The sequence below is a fragment of the Eleginops maclovinus genome, chromosome 15 (assembly GCF_036324505.1).
Source record: "Eleginops maclovinus isolate JMC-PN-2008 ecotype Puerto Natales chromosome 15, JC_Emac_rtc_rv5, whole genome shotgun sequence".
NCBI classification, from domain to species: domain Eukaryota; kingdom Metazoa; phylum Chordata; class Actinopteri; order Perciformes; family Eleginopidae; genus Eleginops; species Eleginops maclovinus.
This window is the reverse complement of record NC_086363.1, coordinates 7040274-7063713: the sequence shown is the minus strand read 5'-3', so window position 1 is coordinate 7063713 and position 23440 is coordinate 7040274. Positions and strand designations below refer to the sequence as shown.

The following is a 23440-nucleotide window of genomic DNA, read 5'->3' as shown; positions in this document are numbered from 1 at the left end:
GACTACCGAGCTGTCACATTTTAAATGCACTTGCAGCAGCACGTTCCTGCCGTTCGTGGCAGTTGAACTTGCACGTTTAGCCGCTCTGACCTCTGCTCAGAGGCAATTTCTCTGCCATATATTTTAATATATGCAAGTTATTCACATCTAGGTGGAGACCTGAACTGCCTGGCTGTCTAAGCTGAGAGGGACCTGGGTACAGTCGGGGCTGGATGCCCATCACTCACCGCTGACATGAACATGTGATGGCCTGCCAGATATCCCTGATGCTGTCAGTCCCGGAGGTAGAGCTACCACACCGCTGCTTAGCAAGTTTTAGGAAGGTTGTGTGTTTGTGTGTGTTTTGCTGTGATGCTTCAAAAACAAGACTTTTTTTTTTCCTTTCTTAAACACTGGGGCTTTTGCCTGAAGTGCCCTGAAGGCTTTCACATGTGGAGTCGGCTACATATTAAGCCAAGTCTAGGCCCTTTGCCCAGGTTTTGTACACTTGCATACACCCCTCCACCCAAAATCCTTCTTGTACCTCGTTACTTACAGAGCCTCAAAGAGAAAAGGTGTTCTCACATATTTTGAATAAAACTGATCAAAAAGTAAAGCAGAGGTATGAGAAGCACCCAATACCAAAATATATACCATATACTTTATTACAGTAAAAGTCCTTCATTAAAACAATGCAGCAAAGGGAGGACATTTACATCTGATACAGTATATTATACTCAAAATGCTTACATGCACTTATATTATCATAAGCATTATATCATTAATATAATGATGTTAAAGAAGCATTTTAATGATGGACACGTCAAGGGGGATAATGTTTATACTACTTTACAAATTACTATATTTAATACATTGATTATACATTTTGTATGCTAAATTAGTACCATTCTCCCTGAAGGTGCTATTTATATAGACTTTGTAACAGATAGTTTTTTAATGATAAATAAATAATTCACAAATGTTAAACAAATAAGTTAAGCCATTAATTAGTATATCGTCTGTCTTGACAGGTTGTAAAACAAAGTAGTTACTTTTGCTTTCAGGCAAATATATTGGATTAAGCAAATGACTTGATTAACATAATATTCTCTAAAAAGTAGAAATTATACATTAAATGGAGATGCTTGAGTAAAATACTTCATAGTTTTATAAAGGTATAGTGTTTGGGTTTTGAATGACTTTCAATCACTGCCAAATACTAAAAAAGTTTGCAGTTTAAACATTAACAGGAGGGACAGTATATTAAAATACAATTGAGGTAACTTTACGTTGTGTAGGACTTAATTAAAATGTCTTGTAGAATAGCAGATGTTGGGACTAAAATCAAATCATCTGCAAAAAAAGGATCTTATGATGTCACTGCAAAACTACTATTTCCCTACTTTCATGATAAACCACAGCGCTCCCAAATTAAAGCATTTGTAGTTAATTTAACTACTATGCTACTGCAAAATAAAAAGCACGAGTGATTCAGCTTTGTTTACACCACAAGGCATTAGCAGTTAGAGGAGATAAAGACGCCGGCTGTGTCATGCGATTGGCTCCATGTGGAAGTAAACTAGAGAACCGCTGGAGCGAGATCGCAGGGTTTCACAACTGCGGGGAAGGAGAAATGGAACCTAACTCCACAAACGACCACAGAATCCGAGGGTGCAGGTGGCGAGGCTCAGACTAGTCCCTGAATGTCTACTTGATTGATTTCAGGCCCAGCACTGAGAAACAATTGCATATTCATACATCAATTAAAGTGTTCCCCCGCTAGTGCCTCCATAATTCAACCTGGCACTGAGTGAAGAGTCATCCTTATGAAGCAACTTCAGACCAGCGCGGGGGAAAATGTTTCAACATGTTTTCTGTTTGTGCGTTCTTTACGGCCTCTTTCAGTGAGAACGGACATCTTATAATTGCTTAAATCCTCTTCTCTTAAATCCTTTTTCTTTCAGCTTGGAAAATTGCGGCGTCTTTATATCTTGCCTCTAAACACAGCTGCACAGTGTGAAACCATGCTACTTAACTAATTTCCCATGCAGCAATAAAACTGTGCACTTTTGCCGGTGAGTCACCTGTAAATGAGTGGACCGAGGGCGAAACAGCACAGGACCTGGGAAAATCATTCAACCGGGGCGTTAAGTGACACCTCGACCGCAGACCTCGCTGCACCAGAACACATTTAGATGTTCTGATCGGGTGGACCAGGATATTGAGGTCATCCGGTCGATCTGATTGGCTGAGCTGCGAGACTGAGGTCATGCTGCGAAGTGGAGAGGAAATAAGCTTTCACAGCACCTGAGTAGGGAGCGCTGCTTTGAAAATGTGCTGCTAATTACGGTCAGGGTCACACTCGGTATTTCTTCATGTTCTGAATTGTTTTGTTGTGAATAAATCCCAAGAAAAGCCCACCAGCAACAATGGCAACCTATCTAACACTACTTTCTGACTTTCCTAGCCTGTTTGGAGCCCATTGGTTCCTATGATCATTTCAAAAACAGGGTCAAATATTTAAATAAATGTTACTCAGGCATGTGTAAACAGTGCATTTTCAGCTACAGATTTTGAGCACTAGTGAGAATTTACAGTAGCAGAATGGTGTACTGTCAGTGTGGCTTGAAATAAATATCCGCACAGGGGAATAAGTTACATCATGCTTTGTCTATACACAGGCAAAGCAGGATCATAAGCATTGATCCATTGCTAGCAAATATCCAACTAGACTTATCATTTAAGTACATACAACAACATTAACTCGAGTGGCATACAATAATGGCAGGGGTTTATAATTACACCCACTTACATATATTGTCTTCTTACTAATTGATAGTTTAAAATGAACAATTCAAAGTCACCTAAATACCAGGGTTGATATTTTGATTGCTTTAATTGACTTCCTAAAGAAACCTTTTTTCCACAAAAATGCAGAAAGCAACTGGTGAATGGAAGTCTGATATTTCGAAGGTTTACTTTAGTTGTAACCATGTAAACACACTGGACCACATGAATCTGCAGCATTCAGGGATCCCAGGACTACACAAAAGCTGAAAGTATTAACACCACAAAAACCCTTGACCATATAGAGTAAATGCCAAAAACTTGAAATTAGAATGAGTTATTTTGATGTTACTTCTTTTAGTAGGAATTTAGTTCAATCCAAGCTATACTAAGAGCATGATCATTTTTACTAAACCGTAACTAAACCACGTTCATTTAAAAACACACTAATCCTTCACCAATAAGGCTATTAAAAAAAGACTACAAGTATAATATCCTGAGCTCCCTGTCACACACACACACACAAACACACACACCACCAAGGCTCAGACGGTGTGAATCTAATGCCCTCCAATCCTGTGAATCCCTTTGTTCCTGATTTCACGCTTGATTTGCCCACAGCTTGAGTCTGGCTGGTATCAGAGCTCTTCTCACTGCTTTCGCTCCTGCCAAATCCACAGAGCCACACAGGATCCAGGTCTCCTTGCTCTCTCTCCCTCTCTGGGCTCTATAGTCTGCCATTGTTTCCTCAAACATCTCTGCGCAGTGCTCTCCATCTCATGCCAAGGACTTGTGTTTGTTTGTTTGCATCCCAGTCTATCTCACTGTAAACACCTCAGCAATCTGCCAAGATCAGATCAGAGAGAATTCTGATACTGACACTTTGCATTTCACACAATCTGTTCGTCCGTTTTTAAACCATTTCATTAGGGGGATGTGTTAGCCACTGGAAATATATCTTTATTAAATGATTTCCTGTAGATTTACAAGAATAATCCCCCCTTGCATTGACAACCGTACCACATGCACGCTAGAAATCGTTCACAAATCTTAAGATTGATTCAACACCTCTCACGAGAGGCCTTTCAGCCGTTATGTTTTGAAATCTTCTGCTTCTAAAGTGGCACATCAGTCGGGCTCTTCCACTCCTACGATCCCTCTAGCACTCGCACCGAGCAGATATTGTGACAGCTGCGTGAGCGGGGCAAGAGGGAGAATGCAGGAGACAGAGAAGGAGAAAGAAGGAGAAAGGCGAGAGCGAGGAGCGAGTCCCTAGAGAGAGGGTGCCGGTGCTCCACAGCTCCAAGTCACCGCCTGCATGCCAATGAGGAGATTCCCCTGCAGCGGCAGCAGCAGGAGGGGCCGCCGCTGACACTGTACCACTATAGTCCTTCATAGTCACATTACACTCTCCTCACAAAGAGACAACACCAGATGGATTTTTGAAGCTTAACAGTGAGAAATAATCCAATACCAAATCCATTAATGTAAACATAATGGTGATAATTTCCCATGTAAAACACAGACACTCCTAATTATAGCATAATCCCAGTATTACTTATATTATACACCCTCTGTCGATTACTGTTCAGTGTATTTCATGAGTTATTTCGTGTCCTGTTGCGATTTGTCACCTGTTTCTACTTCACTTTGTTTACAGATTATCCAAAATACCTCTTTAGAAACGCTTGAGTTCGGCTTCCCCTTGTAGGTGTAAACAATGACGACAAGAAACCAAGTAGAGAAAGAGTATACCAACAAATCTATGAAAACCCACTACTAAACGTTTTCCAGCTCTGCATGAGAATAAAAACACAAACATTTTGGCTATGCCTTCTATGTGTGTCTGTGTGTGTAGTCGAACAAAAATAAGAAAGCAATCTCAGTAAAAGCGTAGCAAAATATGTCTTCTGTTTAATTTAATCTGATCCTTCTGGTGAATATATTTTGTATCTTCTCCTCTATGATTTAATTTTTTAACAGTAATTGGAAACATGCCCCTATTAAATCTGTGACACTTAAACCTTCTGTTGAGTGTAGATTGAGACATCCTCTGTATTAAACTCAGCTGTGTACTCTGGGTATCTGTAAACTGGCCCACAATGTGCATGAAAAGCAATATTTCTGCAAACTACTGCATGACTGATAGCCCACTTTAAGTTTGAACTGAGGTAAATTGAGGAGTGGTTGGGCGCTTCAGCATTTCTCACCGACACAAATTACATCTGTGGTCCTGGTGCTAACAGCAGCATTAGCTGTGTGTAACCCCCGCCCCCTCCCCTTGTGAAGAATTAATAACTAATTATGTCAGGTCACTCGTCCAGATGGTCCTATCAGATGGGCCCACTGTCTGAACCTCACCTCCAACAAGCACCTCTGACCCTGGCGGCCACGTCACCCCTGGCAACATGGAGTCTGAGGCCCATGCCGCTGTGAGGATGGATTCAGGGGATACGCGAGGTTTTGGGGTACACATAAAGAGACGGCGAGGGGGGTACGAGTTGGGCGTGTCTGATCAGTGTTGGATGGCTGCCTTTAAAGCTCCATGAATACAAGGCTCCCTGCCGGGGCCCTGATCTCCACGGTCATGATTCTGTTATTACACGGCATGTTCCTGTGATGGGCAGATGGCTCAGAGCATCGGCACATGCATTCACACGCATTCAACACACGCCGGGCCCGTCGCATCAATGGACACAACCTGATACTCCCCTTTCTTGTCTCATTAGAAGGCTATAGAAACATAAGAACATAATAGGGGGAATTAAGTGCCCGTGTGGATGTCAAAGGGGGACATGGCAGAAGATTGGGACGAGGGCTAACAAGCGCATGGTGCGCTCGCTCAGCTTTGTGCGGTGATTAGTGCTTTAGACAGGGCTGACGGGTAAAAGACAAGCCCTCTGGGATGGAGCAGCTTTTTAAACGGACACTTAAACAGCCAGGAAGCTGTCAGCAGTCAGAAACAGGCATCAGAGCTCCTGTCTGTGCATGTTAGGTGAAAGAAGATAAGGGTTTAACATATAGATACAGATAACCTATACATGTCTGATGTCACACACAGCATTACAGTGTCGGTGTTACAGTACTCCAAAACAAATCAGCCTCCATAAGATAGTAAGGAATGTATCAAATGTACGATGTTTCATATTTTCAACCTTAGTTATATTAATCCTATCTAATAATTCAAAATGCGAAATTAATCAAATTAATCAAACATTTTCTAAATTATCGCGGAATGTGTTGATGCCTGATTATTAAGTCAGAACTCTGTGATTTCAGCTTCCTAAATGTAAACATTTTCTGGTTACTTTACTCCTAAAAAGAAGTCAGCTGATCAGCTTTTAGTCATGAACAAAACAAGACATGTAAAGGAAATCGTCTTTAACTGATTTACAGTTTTTTACAATTTTCTGACCAAACACGTAATTGATAAGTCGAGAAAATAATGGACAGATTAATCAACAATAGAAATAAACGTTATTTGGTTTCAAGGTTTCAAGGTTTCAAGGTTGCAGCGCTACACATGACTAACTAAATTAAAAGCTAACTGAACCGATAAAATAAATAAACAGGAAACGGTGGGATGTGAGTACCACTTATTTTCTGCTGCCTTTTGGTTAGCTTAAACCTTAAATCCACTTTCATTCCTCCCGTTTAAAAAAATGTCTCTTCTTATTATGTCCTGTAATGGCTCTTTTACAATCAGTCACATAAAAGCCTCCTAAACTCTTGAGCAAACAGGAACTTTACCAAAGCCACCCTGCGCAAGTCTCCAGGGCCAGATGAAGTCTCTGCCTCGTATTTGAGCAGGAGACTCGGGACAAAGCAGCTAAGAAGAGACCAAACAAAGGCACCTTAAAAAGGATTTGAGGTGTTAAACCACATCTCATTCATCTGACTTTCTCTCCTCTTAAGGGGAAAAATTGTTGGATAAAGAACTGAGATAAAAGGACTTCTCCTTATGCCAGCAGCGTGTGAAGCATGTATCTCACACTATTGATATCAAGATTGGAGCTTTTAATTACAAATGTAACCTATAATTAAAGGCATTGACGAGAATGGCTGCCATCACTCGCTGAGTTACAGCAAATGGCTTGACAAGTGTTGATAAACACAGATAATTACTTGTGAAAAGGTTCATCATTATCATTACATCATTAGTTTCTGCCATTCTGGTGCTAAGTGTCTAACAAGATTAGCCTGCCAGTCACGTTTCTCCTCTCACTCGAGCAGACAATGGACAGCTTCCCAAGCTGGCTGATTTTCGCTTTTGTCCTGTATGCACAGTCACATTTTGGCCAAAGTATTTTGGGATTGCAAAAATTAAATCATGCCCGTCGCCGATGAAGTGTTTCTTTATGGGTTGAAAAAATGTATGGGGTAGGATTGGATTTTCAAAGCTAATGTTTTGGAGATATTTGGTTTTCACAGGATCCCTTTGGGGTTTGAACCCTAAAATGTTTTTTTAAAAATCCACTGTTTGAAAAGAAAGTTGATTTGTGGCTTGAAATAAAATAAAATCACAATTTAGCACTGATTTGTTTTAGCTGTCATAGAAAACTGAACGATTATGAAGACTATGATCAACTCGATTGTTGTTATGAAACATCTGTTGGCAATATTCCTCAACAAACATGGAGATCAAATAAATAGTTTTTAATTCAGACAAAACAATGGCCCTACAGGCAGCATTCATCACCCACTGCTAACTTGATTTACTTTCACAATGTGACGAAATACACAACGACGAGATTAAGAGACGCGGCAGCAGAGGTGATGAGCGGCGTATTTTTCCCAGTCGTCATTTTTGCAGCTTCCACATGTGTTGCTGCAGCGAGCCCAGCATCAGAATGGAGCCCTGTCACTACGTTACAGCGGGAATCTGATGATGGCCTCTTCTAAGCAAGTTATCACGCACCATCTGGTAGTACTGTTCTTCAGCTGTTTGAAGAATCAAGAAAAATCAACCCATCATCTACCCCCACACTACCCCCTGCACTCAGGCACACACACCCAGCGATATGTACACATGTGAAATGCACCTGCACACACACATACACATGAATAATTTCGCCGCACTTCATTTTGCTTTTCCTCCTGACCGCCAGCAGGAGTGTGATGTCATTACAGCTCTCTAAGGCCTCCTATTAGCCAGTGCTCTGTAATCACTCTGGTGATATATTAGTACAATGCATTGATTACCCCATAATCCAATCACTCGCCTGTTATTGATCTTTTATAGAGCGCCCCCCAGACAATAAAGCTGTAGCCACAGACTGTGGGTCAATAGGCACACAGGGAGAGGAGTCTCCTTGCAGCTAATTGGCTTATGAAATAATACAAACATTTTGCTTTCTCTACACCAGCAGAAATCAATGCAGAGCTTAGCTGGTGCATTCAAATCAATTGTCTTGAACCACATGTCACACTTTCTTCTGCGTCAGGACTTCTCCTTCACATGTGTCAAGCTTTATCTGATGCTGTGCTGTTTTTTTCTTCAGCACAATTTCTCCGTCCTTGCTTACTATCATCTGCTTCCTCTCATTCCTTTTTTTTCCTTTCCTACCATCCATCTTGCCAGTCCATCTTTCTCCCACTTGGTCTCCTCTCCTCCTTACCCCTACCCCCTCTCCGTCCAGCCTTCGACTGATGTTGGGTTGCCAGATAAGTTTCTGCTTACAAGGAGACCACATCTGACACCCAGCTGTGCGGGTCATGGGCTGCAAGAGCAGCTGCTGGTCATAAATCACCCGAGCTGGAGGAGTTCTGGCACTCCTTCTGTCAGCCATGAAACAAAGACGTAGAGGTAGCGGGGGGTCAGAGGTAGCCAACCTGGGTAACTACAGGAGACCCAGCAGCACCTCTGTGAAGCTGTACTGAACATTCCTCTGTTGGAAAGCTGTACTGTAAGACTCGGTGAAGTCACTGAGGGTTGTTGGGTGCCAGAGGATGCAAATGCAGAGTCAAGCAGTATGGTGTAATATAGTATGCAAGCAATTATGGTTAAACAGGCGATGCAGCCTGCTGGCTGTGAGGTCAGAGGACAGGCAGCCCCTTGCTGAGTTACTGTAGCTGAGAAATGCTAATAAAGTCTGTCAACAGAAAGGAAAGGCCTTTGTTGCAGACACATTTGGGTATCTCGTAAAAAATAAAACACCCTTTTTTGTGTTGAAGCCAAAATTAGGAATCGCAGAAAATATTATGTTGGCCATTTAAGGTTTATACAGTTGGGAAACATTGCTTCCTTAAAAATAGCCAAAAATCTGTCTTTATTTTCTAACTGGTGGTTCCAGGTTTAATTAAATTGTACACGTGTAATTACTTTATAATTAAGGGATTTTTTAATGTAAATATAAAATTAAAAAATTGAAAGCTTTTTATTTAAGGCTGACAATGTTTTAACAAATGAAATGGCTTTACTGACAGATGGTATGTCAATATTGTGTAAGTGTTATAAAATATTTGGTAACATGACACTGTTAAAGCTTAAAAGGTTTCCCCGTATTTGAGCTTGTATTGCTGTGATCATTTCTGTTTTTTCTGAACATATCTAACTGTTCTACTTTACTCTACCTTAATGCTTAGTCACAACCTCAATTTAGTTTTTTGTTTTAATAGCTCATGTGTGCAGATAGTTGACAAACTCTTTTAGGTATTCCTTGAATTCCCTCACATTATCAAGATCAAAAGACAATTTTACAACCGAGAAGAATTATTAATCTGTGTCAAAAGTCATTAATTCATCCATTTAAGTTGTGTCTTTACAAGTGAAATCCAGCATATTAAGCAAAGCTTTCAAAACATCTTGTCAAATCCTAGAACCCTCCTGAACAATGACCCTTATACCATTGCTAACGATGGACTAAATGTCCCTTAATTCCACCTTTTATCCATGTGTGCAACGTGTGCACATCTGTGTGTCTTCTGATGCGACCCCTTTACTCTAGAAAGTGTTGTGATATAAGACCTGCCTTTCATTCAAACCTCAGTGTTGACACTTCAGCCCACACAAGGCTACAAACTTCTACAGAGAGTTGGTTAATAAATTGGGAGATAGTTTACAAGAGACCAAATCTGTTGCAAAGTAAATACAAACATTAGGATAAGAAGCCTGACTGGGGTTCCACAGCAGGGGAGGGGCTGATTTAGTATTGTTCTTAGATTAGTCTGAAATAATCTTCTTTGCATTTCTGCACACAAGAGGACTTATTGTTTATTTCAAGTTGTTCCAATACTGATACGTCCTCGTAAAAATCCAGATCCGACTGTTTTGTGGCTTTCACCCGAGCACCTTAAGTTTCTTGAAATGTTCATTTCTTTGGACAGAAACATAATTGCCAGAAAGGAAACAGCAGTATGTGGGATGTCTGTGGAGAAGAAAGGGCACGGAGAACAGAGAGCAGATTATAAAAAGGGTAAAGGAGGGGAAAAGAATGACAAAAGAGAGAAAGGGAGGAGAAGACTTCTTTGCCCTTTGGCGTGAAGCGAGGGTCGATCGATAGCGGTGTAATGAGCCTGGTATTAGCCGGGGAGCAGAGGGACCGGAGCAGGGCAGAGAGGGAGGGGGAGAGCCCGGATCTGATTCCCAACAGCAAACACCACCATTGCTGCAGACATCAGAACTCACACCTGAGTACACCTATTAAAGCCAGATGACCCTGTGCTCTGCTAATTACGACTCCACCGTCATACAAACTTCTCTCACACACATGCACTCTCACACACTCAACCTGCTGCCAGGTTTGGTGCCCGTCACATAGTTGTTCCATCTCTGCCAAGCTGCTACTAAAGCCAGAGGCATTACCCAAAGAGGGCTAACAGAGAAAAACCGAGCCTAATCCCGACTAAGAAAAGGGCCGCACTTAACATCACTTCTCCTTTTTGGTACAGATTACCCAACAATGGCTCCTGCCACTCACTTAAATCCACTACACAGAGGCAATTTGATTAAAAACACAGAGATGCAGGGATTGTCTTTGGTTGGATGAAAGAGAGAGAGGGAGAACGGGGACCAGAGGGGAGAAGAAGGGGATAACCATCAGGTACACTCAAAGCCAATCTGTTGCCTCGTCAATAGGTTCATTATGCTGGAGTGCCGGGCTCGCTATCCCCCAGTCTCAGCCGCGAGACCAGCCATCCAGGCAGGCACAAGCCGGGGGGACGCAGTGAGAGCGCCACGCCTGTGTCCTCTCAATGGAGGGATCAAAGCAGGGATATAAGGATGGGCCCCCACTCTTTGTGCCTTCGTGTCTCCCAAAACAAACGCATCCTCCTGTCCGCTGGAAGCTGCCTGGAGGAACAGATGGTGTAGGGGACTGCCACTGAGAGACACCTGCACTCTGCAAAAGGAAATGTCGCCGAAGTCACATCTGCACCATTTGGGCTAACTCTAAACACACAATATGATAACATGTACTTATTGAGTACCCTGTTTAATTGTGTGTAATACCATGAAAAGAAATCAAAAAGAATGAAATGATCAACAAGTATTCGTTGTACAACAAAAGCCTGATATAACTTAGTCCTTTGAAATAGACTCCAGACTTTTTGAGTCAAACCCACACGCACCGTGTAGCTTTCATAAATATTACGAAACACCAAATGTGTATTAATCCACGGCTGAAAAATAGTCCCAAACAATCTTGTTTGCTCCCTCTTGAGCGCATTTGCTATAATGACAGAGCCCAACTGTTTAAGGAAACTTCTTGGCATTTTTTCCATTCAAGTCAATATTTGTGAAACATTTTCGAAGAGTTATGTCTTTAGTCTGAGGGATCCATGTAACACACGGGTTAGGGAAGTCAGAAAGTATTGAGAGACACACCTCCAAAAAATTCTCACTGGCTTTTCAAATATATATCATTGTAAGATTTCATATCTGAAGGTTAATTCCCCCCAAAACACCAAGAAAACACGTATAGCTGTCTCCTTGGGGTATCTTGATGAGGTTTTGAGATATTTGTGTTTAAGAATAATGAGCAGTCTTCATTTGAACTACTTTCTACCAAACAAATAGTCCAGAAAAATAAGTATTATTCCGAGTACAGGGACAATGTCTATGAAAAAGAGATGCCGCAGTTCCTCCTTCACCCGTTTTCTGTTTCCGTAATTTGGTTGAACTAACCCTTTAAGATGTTTCTTTGGTATGCTCTTACTGTTTTCCTATCTAATCCTCAACCTTCGACCAAAAGTTCTAATGCCCTCAAGTTTTCTCTGCTAAACTCATTTAAAAAAGCAAAAACATTCAAACTGAATCGCATCTAATCACATATTTTTGTTTAGAGCAAAACAATCAAAATTGTTCATTTTTTTGTATTATTAACATTATTTCCTCGTGCTGTGAAGAGTCACAATCTCATTCCCTGCCAGTGAGTAGAGATTTTCAGGAGCCCATCAGAAGCAGGGCCTCCAGTAGATATAACCCGTGCTATGGTAATCACATGCTAATCACAGTTAACACCAGCGCAGGGTCCTATACTCTAGATTAATGCATCCGTCGCATATTCACGTTTCCATTAGCATAAATCAGGTCCACCCTGCCTTTGTAATTAGTGTTTTCATGTGAATGATAATAAGATATGGTGATTAGGTCAGGGTACTAGAATGGAAATGACTTGTCAGCTTAGTCAGCCTCAAACTGTTCAGCACATTGGTTGGACTATCAATATACGCTTCCTCCAGAAACAATTAATGATGTTCAAAGATAATTGAAGTTTGATAGTTGGATGTTTAAAGTAAAAGTAGATTAATCACATTTCTGTAGGACACTCGATGCATTAGCAGGATTCTTATGGCAGAGTTTTGCTTTAGTAAAAAACATGTATGGAAAAATCACACCATCAGTTTTATCCTCCAAACGGTATGTTGTTGAAGACTGTAGTACATCTAAAAATCACTCTGCAAGGTTATTTCATTTGAAGATATATTAATAACAACACTGATATTGTGCATTTCAACTGCGCTTTAACATAACTGAAGACAGACTAGGAACTCAAAACTGCTTTTCTATTTTCTGGAAAACTTGATCACACTGCATCCCTTTGGAAAAGTTTTCCAGGTTGCAGAATCACACGTTTCCCCCCATAAACACGGGAAGATTATTTGGACCTCCATCCTTCTTCACCATTAAATGTATGAGAATTCGAAAAAAGGGACCTGCTCTCATCTCTGTTGTTCTGCAATCGACAAACAATACCAATCTTGCACAATCTGCAGGGTACCAAAATGACACCTTGGCAGTATGTGGAAAAAAACAGCATGTATGAGCACATGAGTGTGCTTGGTAACATGTGAACACGAGGTCGCAACACTGAGCCCACAGATGAATATAAGGGCAGAGGGGAAATACATGCAGGTGTGCTACACACCTGTGTAATTTGAAAAATGCACCGCATTAGCAGGACATGCAGCAGCGATTGGTATGAGGTGGGGTTCAGACTTTGTGGGTTTTGTCTCCCTCGGGACTTCCCTTCCACTCCTGACATGGAGCATTCCTCACAGACTGGTGACCCCACATGACGGACGGTATCCTCCATGCCTATAACCGACTGATGAGACCTGCTGCATCCCCGAGAGACGGGCAGGCAGAGGTTGTGATCAGGAATGTGAAAAAAAAAAAGAAGCAAACGGAAGAAAAACTGCAAGAAAAATGACAACCATTAAAAAAGTGTTTTAGTGGATTGTAACAGCCAAAGAATGGGGGAAACAATTGATTTAGTGAAATTCTAAAGTCTATGATTTCATGCCATGGTTTTGCATCAGTGTTGTGTGTGTGCATGTGTTTGTTGCAAGAGTTATTTCTCATTTAACCTAACACCCCTATTTCCATGGTAATTTACGAGGTCTGACCTGTGAATTTAAACGCCCAGCTTCCACCTCCAAAACCGTCTTCTTCACGGGTATCATAACCCCTCTTTGAAAGGTTTGGTAGTCAGAGCTTTTTCCAAAAAACATTCAAAGTGTGAAAACTGAGCTGAACGTTGGGTGTACTCTCTCTCTTTTTTAGGTTAGGGTTAAGTTAAGGATAAAGGTGAAAGTAAAGTCATTTTTTGGTTTTGTTTTTATATGAAATAGGTAATGTTCTGGACCTGCTTTTTATTCAATGTTTCTTAAAAACTACATCTGTTATGGTTTATCAGTATATTAATGAAGTGTAATTTAATTTACTTGTTCTGTGGAAAGTCTGGCAAAATAGCTGAAAAGCCAGAAAGTCCAAAAGGCAGCCACTAAATATAAATGAGACACTCTCACAGACATGGTATTCTACTAAACTTGTAGAGGCCTAGAAAATACAGAGCAGTAAACCCTGCTTACCTCCAGCCACATTTGTAAGAGGACTCTGCATTACATTGTAGCTCTTGTCAGGGTAGAAGAAAAGCTGAATGAGAGATTCTCAAACAGGAGCAGTAATTTGCAGAGTGTGTTTCTAAGTTATTCCAGCTCCCCGCAGCTCAGCAGTGGCTGACCCCTCTCCCCGTCTGTCTGCTAAGAGGCCTACAGGGAGGAATCAGCCCAAATTACCTTTATTGATCCAGAGAGACAGGTGAATACCAAGCAGGTCTCTCTTCTCTTCACTCTTCTTATGTCTCATCACTCCATCCCCCTCCCCGCCTGCAAGGAGAGAGAATATAAAAAAGAAACAGGGAGCTTTTATGTGAGAGGAACTATTCTAACCACCGCCACACGTAACGGTATCAGCCGGTGCAATGATTTACTGTTCGCATTCAGGTTGCTGTGATTAAACCTGCCTTCTCGTTGCTCATCTTTCATCAGAGTGAACAGGGATGGCGAGCGGCTGTTTTTCTGCCTCCAATCCAACGTTGTCCTTTCGCCCCAGCATACAAATCACTGTGGCTGTGGAAAAGATACTCCATTAGGTCCAACTCTGAGTTAAATCAATGCGTGACTTATCAAATGAAATAGGGGATTATGAGGTAATCACCTGGCAAACGTTGCTGAAATTGTAATTATCTTCACTGCACACATCTCAGAGAGAGGAGACCAAACTAACTATTTAAGTGGAGAACGAGATAACAAGGTGTAGAAAAGCACAACAGCTATATCTCTTAGACAGCGGCGTGAGGCAGAATGTTTATGTGCTGCAAGGAACCGGAGCAACTCTGTGGTTTCTCTCGCTCGAAAGAGAAATAAGTACGAAGGCGTTCAATGCAAGTACAGATTGATGCGTTTGTCCTTTTGTCACATTAACACAAGACTGCTGCTTGCTACTCAATCACACATTCTCAGCATGCATAATAACGTGAGCTACGTTATGTAAAGTGCTATGTTCAAATTTCCTGCTTGATTTTACAACAATAACACTGAAACAAGAAACATTTTTGGGTATAAATACTCTAATATTGATAATACTATATACAACTAATTAAATATCATGATTAAATAAATATGATGTTTTATGAATTATAGAATTAAAGTTTCTGAAATGTTTCTTTAAAAACAAAATACAATCATTATTTGTATTTATTTATTATTTTTATTTATCCTTATTATATTTCGAATTTGCATTGTGGACTCAGAAGCAATTTATATTTCATTCCAGTCCAGTATTCCTATGGAAATAATTAAAACCTGATAAAGTGTTTAAACACAATTTAAAGTATTTGCAAACAAAACACACATTTTCTACTGCACTTTCATGCGATGGAAATTCTTGTAAACAACCATTTTATAGCAAACATTTCACAGCGAATTATTACCCATTTTTAACAAAAATAAAATAGATTTACAGAATATTATGTTTAATATTCTGTGTGTGTTTTCTTAAAAAGTCACATCCTAAATCCTCTCTCCTTTTATATATGTGGAGCTTAAATTGTCTACATCCTATAATTGAAAACTACTGGTAGGTGTACAGGTGCAACACAGCCCCCAGGTGGAGGTACTGCAGAGTTACATCACTGGGTCCAAAAGGCAGAAAATAGATCTCATTTTTGGATAACTTGCCCCATCTGTTGGTCAGATGCACTCCGTGTACTGTGTAACTCTAAATTAAGAGTCAGGTTCATGCAAAAAAGGGTTACACATACAAGGAATTTGCTTTGGTTAACATTGGTATACAAAACGCTGAGGGGAGGTTTTAAACTATTAGAAAGTAAACAATACACCTGGAAATGGGCCCTGTCAGGATCCTACCGTTTTTTAATGTGGAGAGTAAGAGGGAAACTTGAGTTTTGCCTGTGCTTTTGTAACCAGCATTTATACTAAACAGCAGTGCACACACAACAAACAACACACAATGTGTAAGAGTTGGACAGATAGCTCTGGATTCAAGACGTTGTTGCTGCTTTGATGGGAACTGATATTTCAGCCTTTTAAAAAAAATGCCTCCACCCAGCAGAATCCATTTTCAACCTCTTGAGAGATGGAGCCGTACTCACTGTTGAATCAGTATCCATTTGTGCATGGAAACTCCATTAGGCCTACGTGTCACATTTTGTCGAAATGCAAGAGCAGTAACATCACCAAACATTTCCACTTGAAAAGCCGCGCTGCTTCATTCATTCTTCTTTTAATGGAGGTTAGCAAACCAATTTACAGGTGCATTACCTGCCCCCTAGTGGACTGGACTGGCGCTGTAGACCAGCTGGATCCTTAATAAATAAAACCAACACCAAACTAACTCTATTTTATTACTGTTGCCTTTAAGGAATTCATTAACGTTTTGAATACCTTGCATTATGTTTTCAAGCTGATATTCCACAGTGTAAAATATGGGTTACTTTAATTTTTCCTGATAATAATTCCCTTTTCCTTCAAACAACTTGAACATGTTCGACAGTCTCTGGTTTATTACAGTATGTACAGTATAGCACAGCAGGGTGCTTGGGTACTTGCCTATTGTCCTTATCTCTTTCCAGCTGAACAAACCTGTACACCCCACAGAGCCCCCTCTCGGCTACTTTCTTTGAAAACACAACCAGCTGTAAATAGAGTCCCCACTATTAAAAGCAGTGGTGTAAAGTAACTAAGTAGGTTTACTCAAGTACTGTATTGAAGTACAATGTTGAGATACTTGTACTTTACTTAAGTATTTCGGTTTTGTGCTAGTTATACTCTAATCGTATACTTTTACTTTTTAGTTACTTTGAATATTTGGATTAATAATTTGTAATATATTCAACACTTAAATACGTCTTTGGGAGTAAATTCACTGTCTACCCTGCAGCACACAAAGTAAATACAATTAGCTGCACCTTTACCAGCCTTGATAACATTTTAATGCATCAATAATTATAATCAAAACACATTATATATATTATTTTTGAAATGAGCCAAGCTGCAGAATGAGTACTTTAACTTGTGGTACTTTAATTATATTTTCATGCCAATACTTCTGTACTTTTTGACTTGAGTAACATTTGATTGCAGGACTTTTACTTATAACAGAGTATTCCTACACTCTTGTACTTCTACTTTTACTCAAATACAATAACTGAATACTTTTTCCACCTCTGATTAAAAGTATTCTGACTCGGTGCAACAATTAGGAAACATGTCCAGAGTGAGAAGCAGAGGTGTGACTGTGAGAAGCATGCGCATCAGCTCCACTGGGTCACACTTCGTCACACTTCGTCACCTCATTCAGTGTCTGTGATCACACCACGAGCCAAGTCAGAGTTCAGAAGGGCAGGCCAGCGGTCAGACTATCCAAATGATTTCTAATTATAAGATTAAAAATGACAAAAAGCAACATCTTCAGTGACAATATTATTGCATGATCACAAATACTCAATTCTAAGCAGCACTACATCATGATTTATTTTAATACAGTTGCCTAAACATTATAACATTAAAAGGTTAATTGTGATCTACAGGAGGAAATCTGAAGTAAACACACTGGCCCATGGGAAGAGCGATATGCATCTCTTTTTATTTAGTTAAATAGTAAAATAACATAGAAATGATTACGGCAGGCTGGTTTGTTCGGGGGCAGAGAGAGAGTGCTGCAGCGACACATGTGACCTAAGGGGTCAAGCCTGGGACTGAACAGAGTTTACCCCTTAGGTGTGCAATCCTCACGCCCAACTTCGCACCAGCTCCTGGGAAAAAGGCAGCGTGGGTCTTAAACTGTACAAAGTTCACAGAAGTTCACAAAGTTCAGAAAGTATAACAGCATACAAAAAGTGACATTGGAAAATGTTAATTTATCATATTTTGCATTTACATGTGATGGTAAACACCTCATTCCTCTTTGACTCACACTGCCCAGTATACAATTATTTGGTGACCCAATGTTTTGGGCTGAATTTATTTTTCATCAATTTCCCAATGTTTTTTAAAATGTTTTTATGTTCCCAAAAATTATTTATTTCTAAACGACAAATTAATGTAAGAGGTTGAGCCACAGCAAAGTTGTCTAGGAGGCAGAAATCTACTTTGGTGAACTAAAGCAACATAAATGGTTTGAAATCATTTGTAAAAACAAAATGATTAAGCAGATGTCAACACATAAAACAAGATGATACAAGAAAATGCAGATGATACTTAAGTGAGGTTACTTCAAAAAGTGCTGAAACTCATAAGATCTAATTTGTACAATCTTAAAAACTAAAACAGTTTTCAACTAACACTGTTAGAAAGTTTGAAGCTTGAACACTGAACTTGAATAGCTTCTGCACTGGTGCGACTGATGAATGTATTGATAGAAAAGGGGGACAGAGATAAATGAGAGTGAAGTGTGTTTGTGTTTTTACTCAAAAAAAAAGGGACAGAGTACTGTAACTACTACCGAAGAAAATATGAATGTAGTTAAGCTACTGCAAAATTGTGTTATACTACTGGTCTATCACTGCCAATTACACAAGGTAGTGTATGATTATGTACGAAAAGCCACAAATAACTATCTGCCTCAGGTGACCTGAAGTTTTTGCAGTAAAGTTTAGAAGTTCATCGGACCTCTGGAGGTGAGCAAACTTCACACCAAGTAATTGACACTCCTGAAACCACTAGCTCTGACACCCAGGCCTGGGAAAGTCTCGACCATGTAGGCCAGGTTTGAATAGGTTATCAGAACGTCATCACCCACTCCTAATGGCAGGTCTGCGTATGAATATTCAATTAAAATACGATGCTCAGCAACCTTTAAATGCATTCAGTTAAACCTTTTCTGCTGCTTTTACACCTTTCTGAAGATCCTCTCTACAGTCATGTCACTTGTTGTATCAATTCAGGTGTGAAAAATAAAATGCGAATGGATATAGGCGTTAATAATTCATTAATTTCCTTCTTTTCATAAGTATACAGTCTGTGTAATGGAGGTCAGTGGTTCGTGGCAGTGCAGCACGCCTGGTGCAGTCAGGGTTCACCAAGCTTCACGTGGATAAGGTGTTGAATCTTTGCACCCTGCACAACACCTAGAGATGATTCCAAGGGTTCCCACGGAAAGGCTGAGAGGTTGGCACCAGGGTCAGTCGAAGGGTTCACTTTTAAATGTCAACGTTTAAACAATAACTCCCGTGATAATACATATTTCACTGAGCACATACTACATATAAAATGAAAAGTCTTGTAATTGCATGGACGTAAACATTAGTTTGGAAAATCCCAAAACTGTGCGCTTTATTACATCTAATTTAAACAATATTATTTTGCAGTCGATAAAAACTACAATTTTCATATCAGGTCGTCATGCTCACATTCAAGATACAATGTGTGAGAAACCCCTATTTATAACAGGTGACACACATCATTTTTGTAGTTTTGGATCCAACTGTTCAACAGAATATACAACAACGGAAAAAATTAAGAGACCACTCCGCATTTTTCTTAAATCTTTATCTCTACATGTATGGCAGCCATTCCAGTGTCTGTTGAATTCCAACACAGAGAAATGCTGTCAGTAGTTTATAGAATACAATAAAAAAATTGAAGTCAAAGACAAACCTATAAACAGTAAAACCGGAGAAACTGATACTGCTGCAGAGGTCTCTTAATTTTTTCTGGAGCTGTGTTTAGCCACCGCAAAAATCACTGTTAAGCTGCTGCCACTGTAACTGTGACGTTTAAAAAAAACAAACATAAACTGCATTCCTATTGCAGCATTACATTAAAACATTGTTATTATAATGGTTGATTTACTAACCTAGCTAAGCATGTGTCCTTTGGTTTGTTGTAATGTAAGTAAATGCTAGTGTGTTCTCCTTTATTCTTCAGGTATTTTTTATTATGTACAACTACAGCACAGTATAAACTGGAATGCTTGATGAAGTCCTGGGCGTCTAAATTTGTTTAAAGAACTTCTTCATTTTTACATTGTGATACAAGCATATATCATTACATTGGTACTCTTTACTTCAATAGTCCAAAAACTTTTGGACACACAACTTGTGCTTGACTGGATCTCCAGATATGATAAAAATGTGTTTAAATGCATCTAATGATTTTTTTGAGGGGATGATGTACACACACAATGCACAGAGCAGGAGGAACAAGAGGTCACTAAAGCCCTACACTTTTCCCCCCTAGGTAGGCTAACCATAATGTGCTAATTCTGCCTGCGATCATATTTTGTCTGATGTTAGACCAGTTTCGTTTTGACAAAACTTCAATTGAAACATATTCAGTCAGTGTCTTATTGAACAATTCATACATTTACGTTCATTTTCCCTTCTCCATTTTATACTGCAAGTAGAGGAAATCTGTCATAAGTAAACCCAACTCTCTTCTGCCCCATATAAAGAGAATATTCGTTCGCGATTACATGTTTGTTTGTTTTCTGTTTCTGCCAGTGATAATTGTCTTAGTTCGTGGTCTTATTGGTGGTCTCCAAACTGTTTCCCTATGACCATCTCACCGCGATCTTTATGCTCCCCTGACCCGGGTGACACCTTCCACATGTCACGCAGTTTCCGCACTTCAGGCGACACTGCACAGGAAATGGCACCTTATACTTATCCATGGGAAAAGAGCTGTTCAGCCACAAGCAGGCGGATGTGTCACGTAAAGGGAATGTTACCCTGCTTCAGCCTTCATTGAAAGAGTTAATTAAGCCCAACCTGTCTGTGAGCTCCAAGAAATAATGATGAGTAAAAATGTATGTTGTGGAGAGGTTTCAATTATAAAGCATAACTACACGTTATGCATAGACAAAGTAATGCATAGCCTATGGGGATTATAACTATAAATTGTATTTAAGTAAAGTATGAATAGTATTTTCATTTGCTTAGAAACGCAACTTACTATGTAATAACCGATTTGATTTTGACTTAGCAAGTGTGTCATTGACAGAAAATACCCTGTTTCAAAAGAATAATAGAGCCCAAGACAACGACATTCATTTGATGCATTTTATTGCAAATCTCAGCGAAGTACAAAAGAGGTAGACATGTCAAAAGAATAACTTAAGGATTTACATTCTTGTTTGGTGAAGAAGTAAAAAAGGCCTATTTACATTTATTTACATCAATAAGTTATTATTAAATATATTATCACATTTTGCAGCAATTTGCTGTGAAAAGCTTGACAGAGCCACATTTAGTTGAGCTCCTTCTCCATCTCCTCCTCTTCATCATCGCTGTCTTCATCGCTGCTGGAGTCTGAGTAAGGGCATATGGTCGCTTGGACAGGATAGTTGCGCAGGAGCATTTCTGCATCCTGGTACAGATAATCAAAACATCTCGATTTCGGCCAGTACAACCTTTAAAAAGAGAACAGACATGTATAAGACAAGTGTACATAAAACAGCCTGGAAATGAATAGGAATACGAATAAGATCATTTCATGAACAAAACTGTACTTACTTCACTGGGTGAACGACCTGAGGAGCTTTGGAGTGTTGTGCAGCAGACAGTTCTCCGTGAATAGAGTGAGCCTGAAAATAGAAAGGGACCGTGTTAAGTTTTTCAATCCATCGAACAGCACACGTTTAAATACATTTACAATGAACATTTAAAAAGTCAGATCATGTCGTCTACACTCACCATGTGTGCGGTAGTTTTGTTCTCTGTTCCAGTCCACGGTCTCCACATATGACCGGAATGCTGAGTCCCATTGTTTCCATGAGAAAAAACTGAAGGTAATCCAACGTTAGTATTGATAGTCTCCATGGTTTCTTGTATTGGTAAATCCTGCTTGAAGCTCTCAGATGAAGTGTGGCTGAAGGCAAGGAACCTCCTATTTATCAGGGCCTGGCAGCCAGGGCCAAATTGCGCTTTCACGCGTCCCAAAGTGTCTCCATGCGCCATGGTGTTCAGGTGCGAAGTCACACTTAGGCAAACTCCAGCCATATGGCCACTTTGTTTCTTAAGAATTACCTTAGAATCAAGATAACGTAATCCATCCCCAGTTAAATTAGTTTTCGGGGGGGAAATGATTACCAAAAAAAACATATAGAGCAGTAAAATACGTAACGTGCAAAACACAAACACATAAAGTGCATTTAAATATGTGCAACACTGCCTCTCATTTTACACCCTCCTTACTTGTCTTGAGTTTTAAAAAAAAAGATAGTTTAGGAGATCTACTAATAGAGGGATGGAAGAGATGTTATACATATTAAGGTATCTTCTCCTGTATCAGATCGTTTTCTGGATACAGTATCTGGAAGGGCTCGGCATGCATTTCCATTTTTATGTAGATTAAATATATTTGATTAGAAGTTAAATAGTTATCATGCCAGTCTGTATTCAACATATTCCATGCTGGGCGTTAGGACAATGTCTATAGTATGTAAATGCTGTTTGTGTTTCAATTAAAAATCCAATTATACTTCAATTTGGTTAGTCGCATTCCTGTTGATAACAAAACTTTCCTCAAACTCTTCACCCCTTCGTATCTCCATATGTGTAGCCATTTGTGTGTGAGGTGTGAAGAAACACGTGCCCATACTGTCATGGCGTGCTGAGTGGATGATGGAAGAAGGCTCGTGCGTAGTTTGGGGGGGGTTGGCACGCGTCAACCTTTTGTATTTACAACAGCAGGACGAGAGCTAATGGCTGCCGTTCAGCAGATGCATGCCTTGAAAGAATCACACTCGTATATGGAAAGCAGTTTAATCCTCTGTTATGCAATTTCTATAGAAGCTGCACTTGATTCTGCAATTTTGAAGAAAACCTTCACTAGTCCATGATATCATTATTCCTTTAATACAAGTGAAGTGTTTCCTAACAGTGCACCAGTGGGGGGCAGTGTGGGTCTACATGGTATTCAATTATATAGAAAAATGTAATCGTTGTCAGATTTGTTGTTTGATGACTAACCAGGGGGAAAGGTTTCCACATCATTTTCTTCCTATTAGCAAGACTGACCTAAAACCTTAAAAAACTAAGCTAAAAAAACCTTGTATATATTATGTTATTTTCTTGCTAGATATAATTACTTATATTAATTGATTTTCAGTATGTAGTAATAATCAGAATCAGCAAAGTAACTAAAGCTATCAAATAATGTAGTAGATCAAAAAAGTAAAATTTAAGGAAGCCAAAGTATAAAGTTCTCAGGTAAAGTTCAAGTACCTGAAATGCACTTATTTAGTTAAATTCCACCAGTGACTGTTGAATAAATAAAACATCTTAGTGTACCCATCCTGTTGACAGGAGAGGTATAAAAAAATGTAATAGTTTCATCAAATGGAAATACTTTAAGTACCTGGAATCTAAGTACACTACTTGAGCTATATCTGCCTGAAAATGTGATAACCAAGCAGCTGCAGACTCCC

At 39.8% G+C, this 23440-nt stretch overlaps 2 protein-coding genes across 2 annotated transcripts in view; both read right to left on the bottom strand.

Moving 5' to 3' along the window:
* The window catches only part of LOC134877157 (uncharacterized), a 63602-nt gene extending 47315 nt beyond the window's left edge, over positions 1-16287 (bottom strand). The window contains exons 1-3 of the mRNA XM_063902558.1: positions 16164-16287; positions 14514-14619; positions 14287-14376 (exon numbers count right to left, since the gene is read on the bottom strand). The gene's annotated coding sequence lies outside the window, so the exon portion shown is untranslated. The remainder of the gene's footprint in view (positions 1-14286; positions 14377-14513; positions 14620-16163) is intronic.
* A 4957-nt stretch (positions 16288-21244) lies between these two features.
* On the bottom strand, positions 21245-21855 carry ripply2 (ripply transcriptional repressor 2). Its single transcript, XM_063901482.1, has 3 exons — positions 21705-21855; positions 21525-21595; positions 21245-21421 (listed from the first exon to the last, which is right to left on the bottom strand). Exons 1-3 carry the CDS (start codon positions 21828-21830, stop codon positions 21259-21261), a joined length of 360 nt encoding a protein of 119 aa, XP_063757552.1. The 5' UTR covers positions 21831-21855; the 3' UTR covers positions 21245-21258.
* Positions 21856-23440: the final 1585 nt, after the last annotated feature.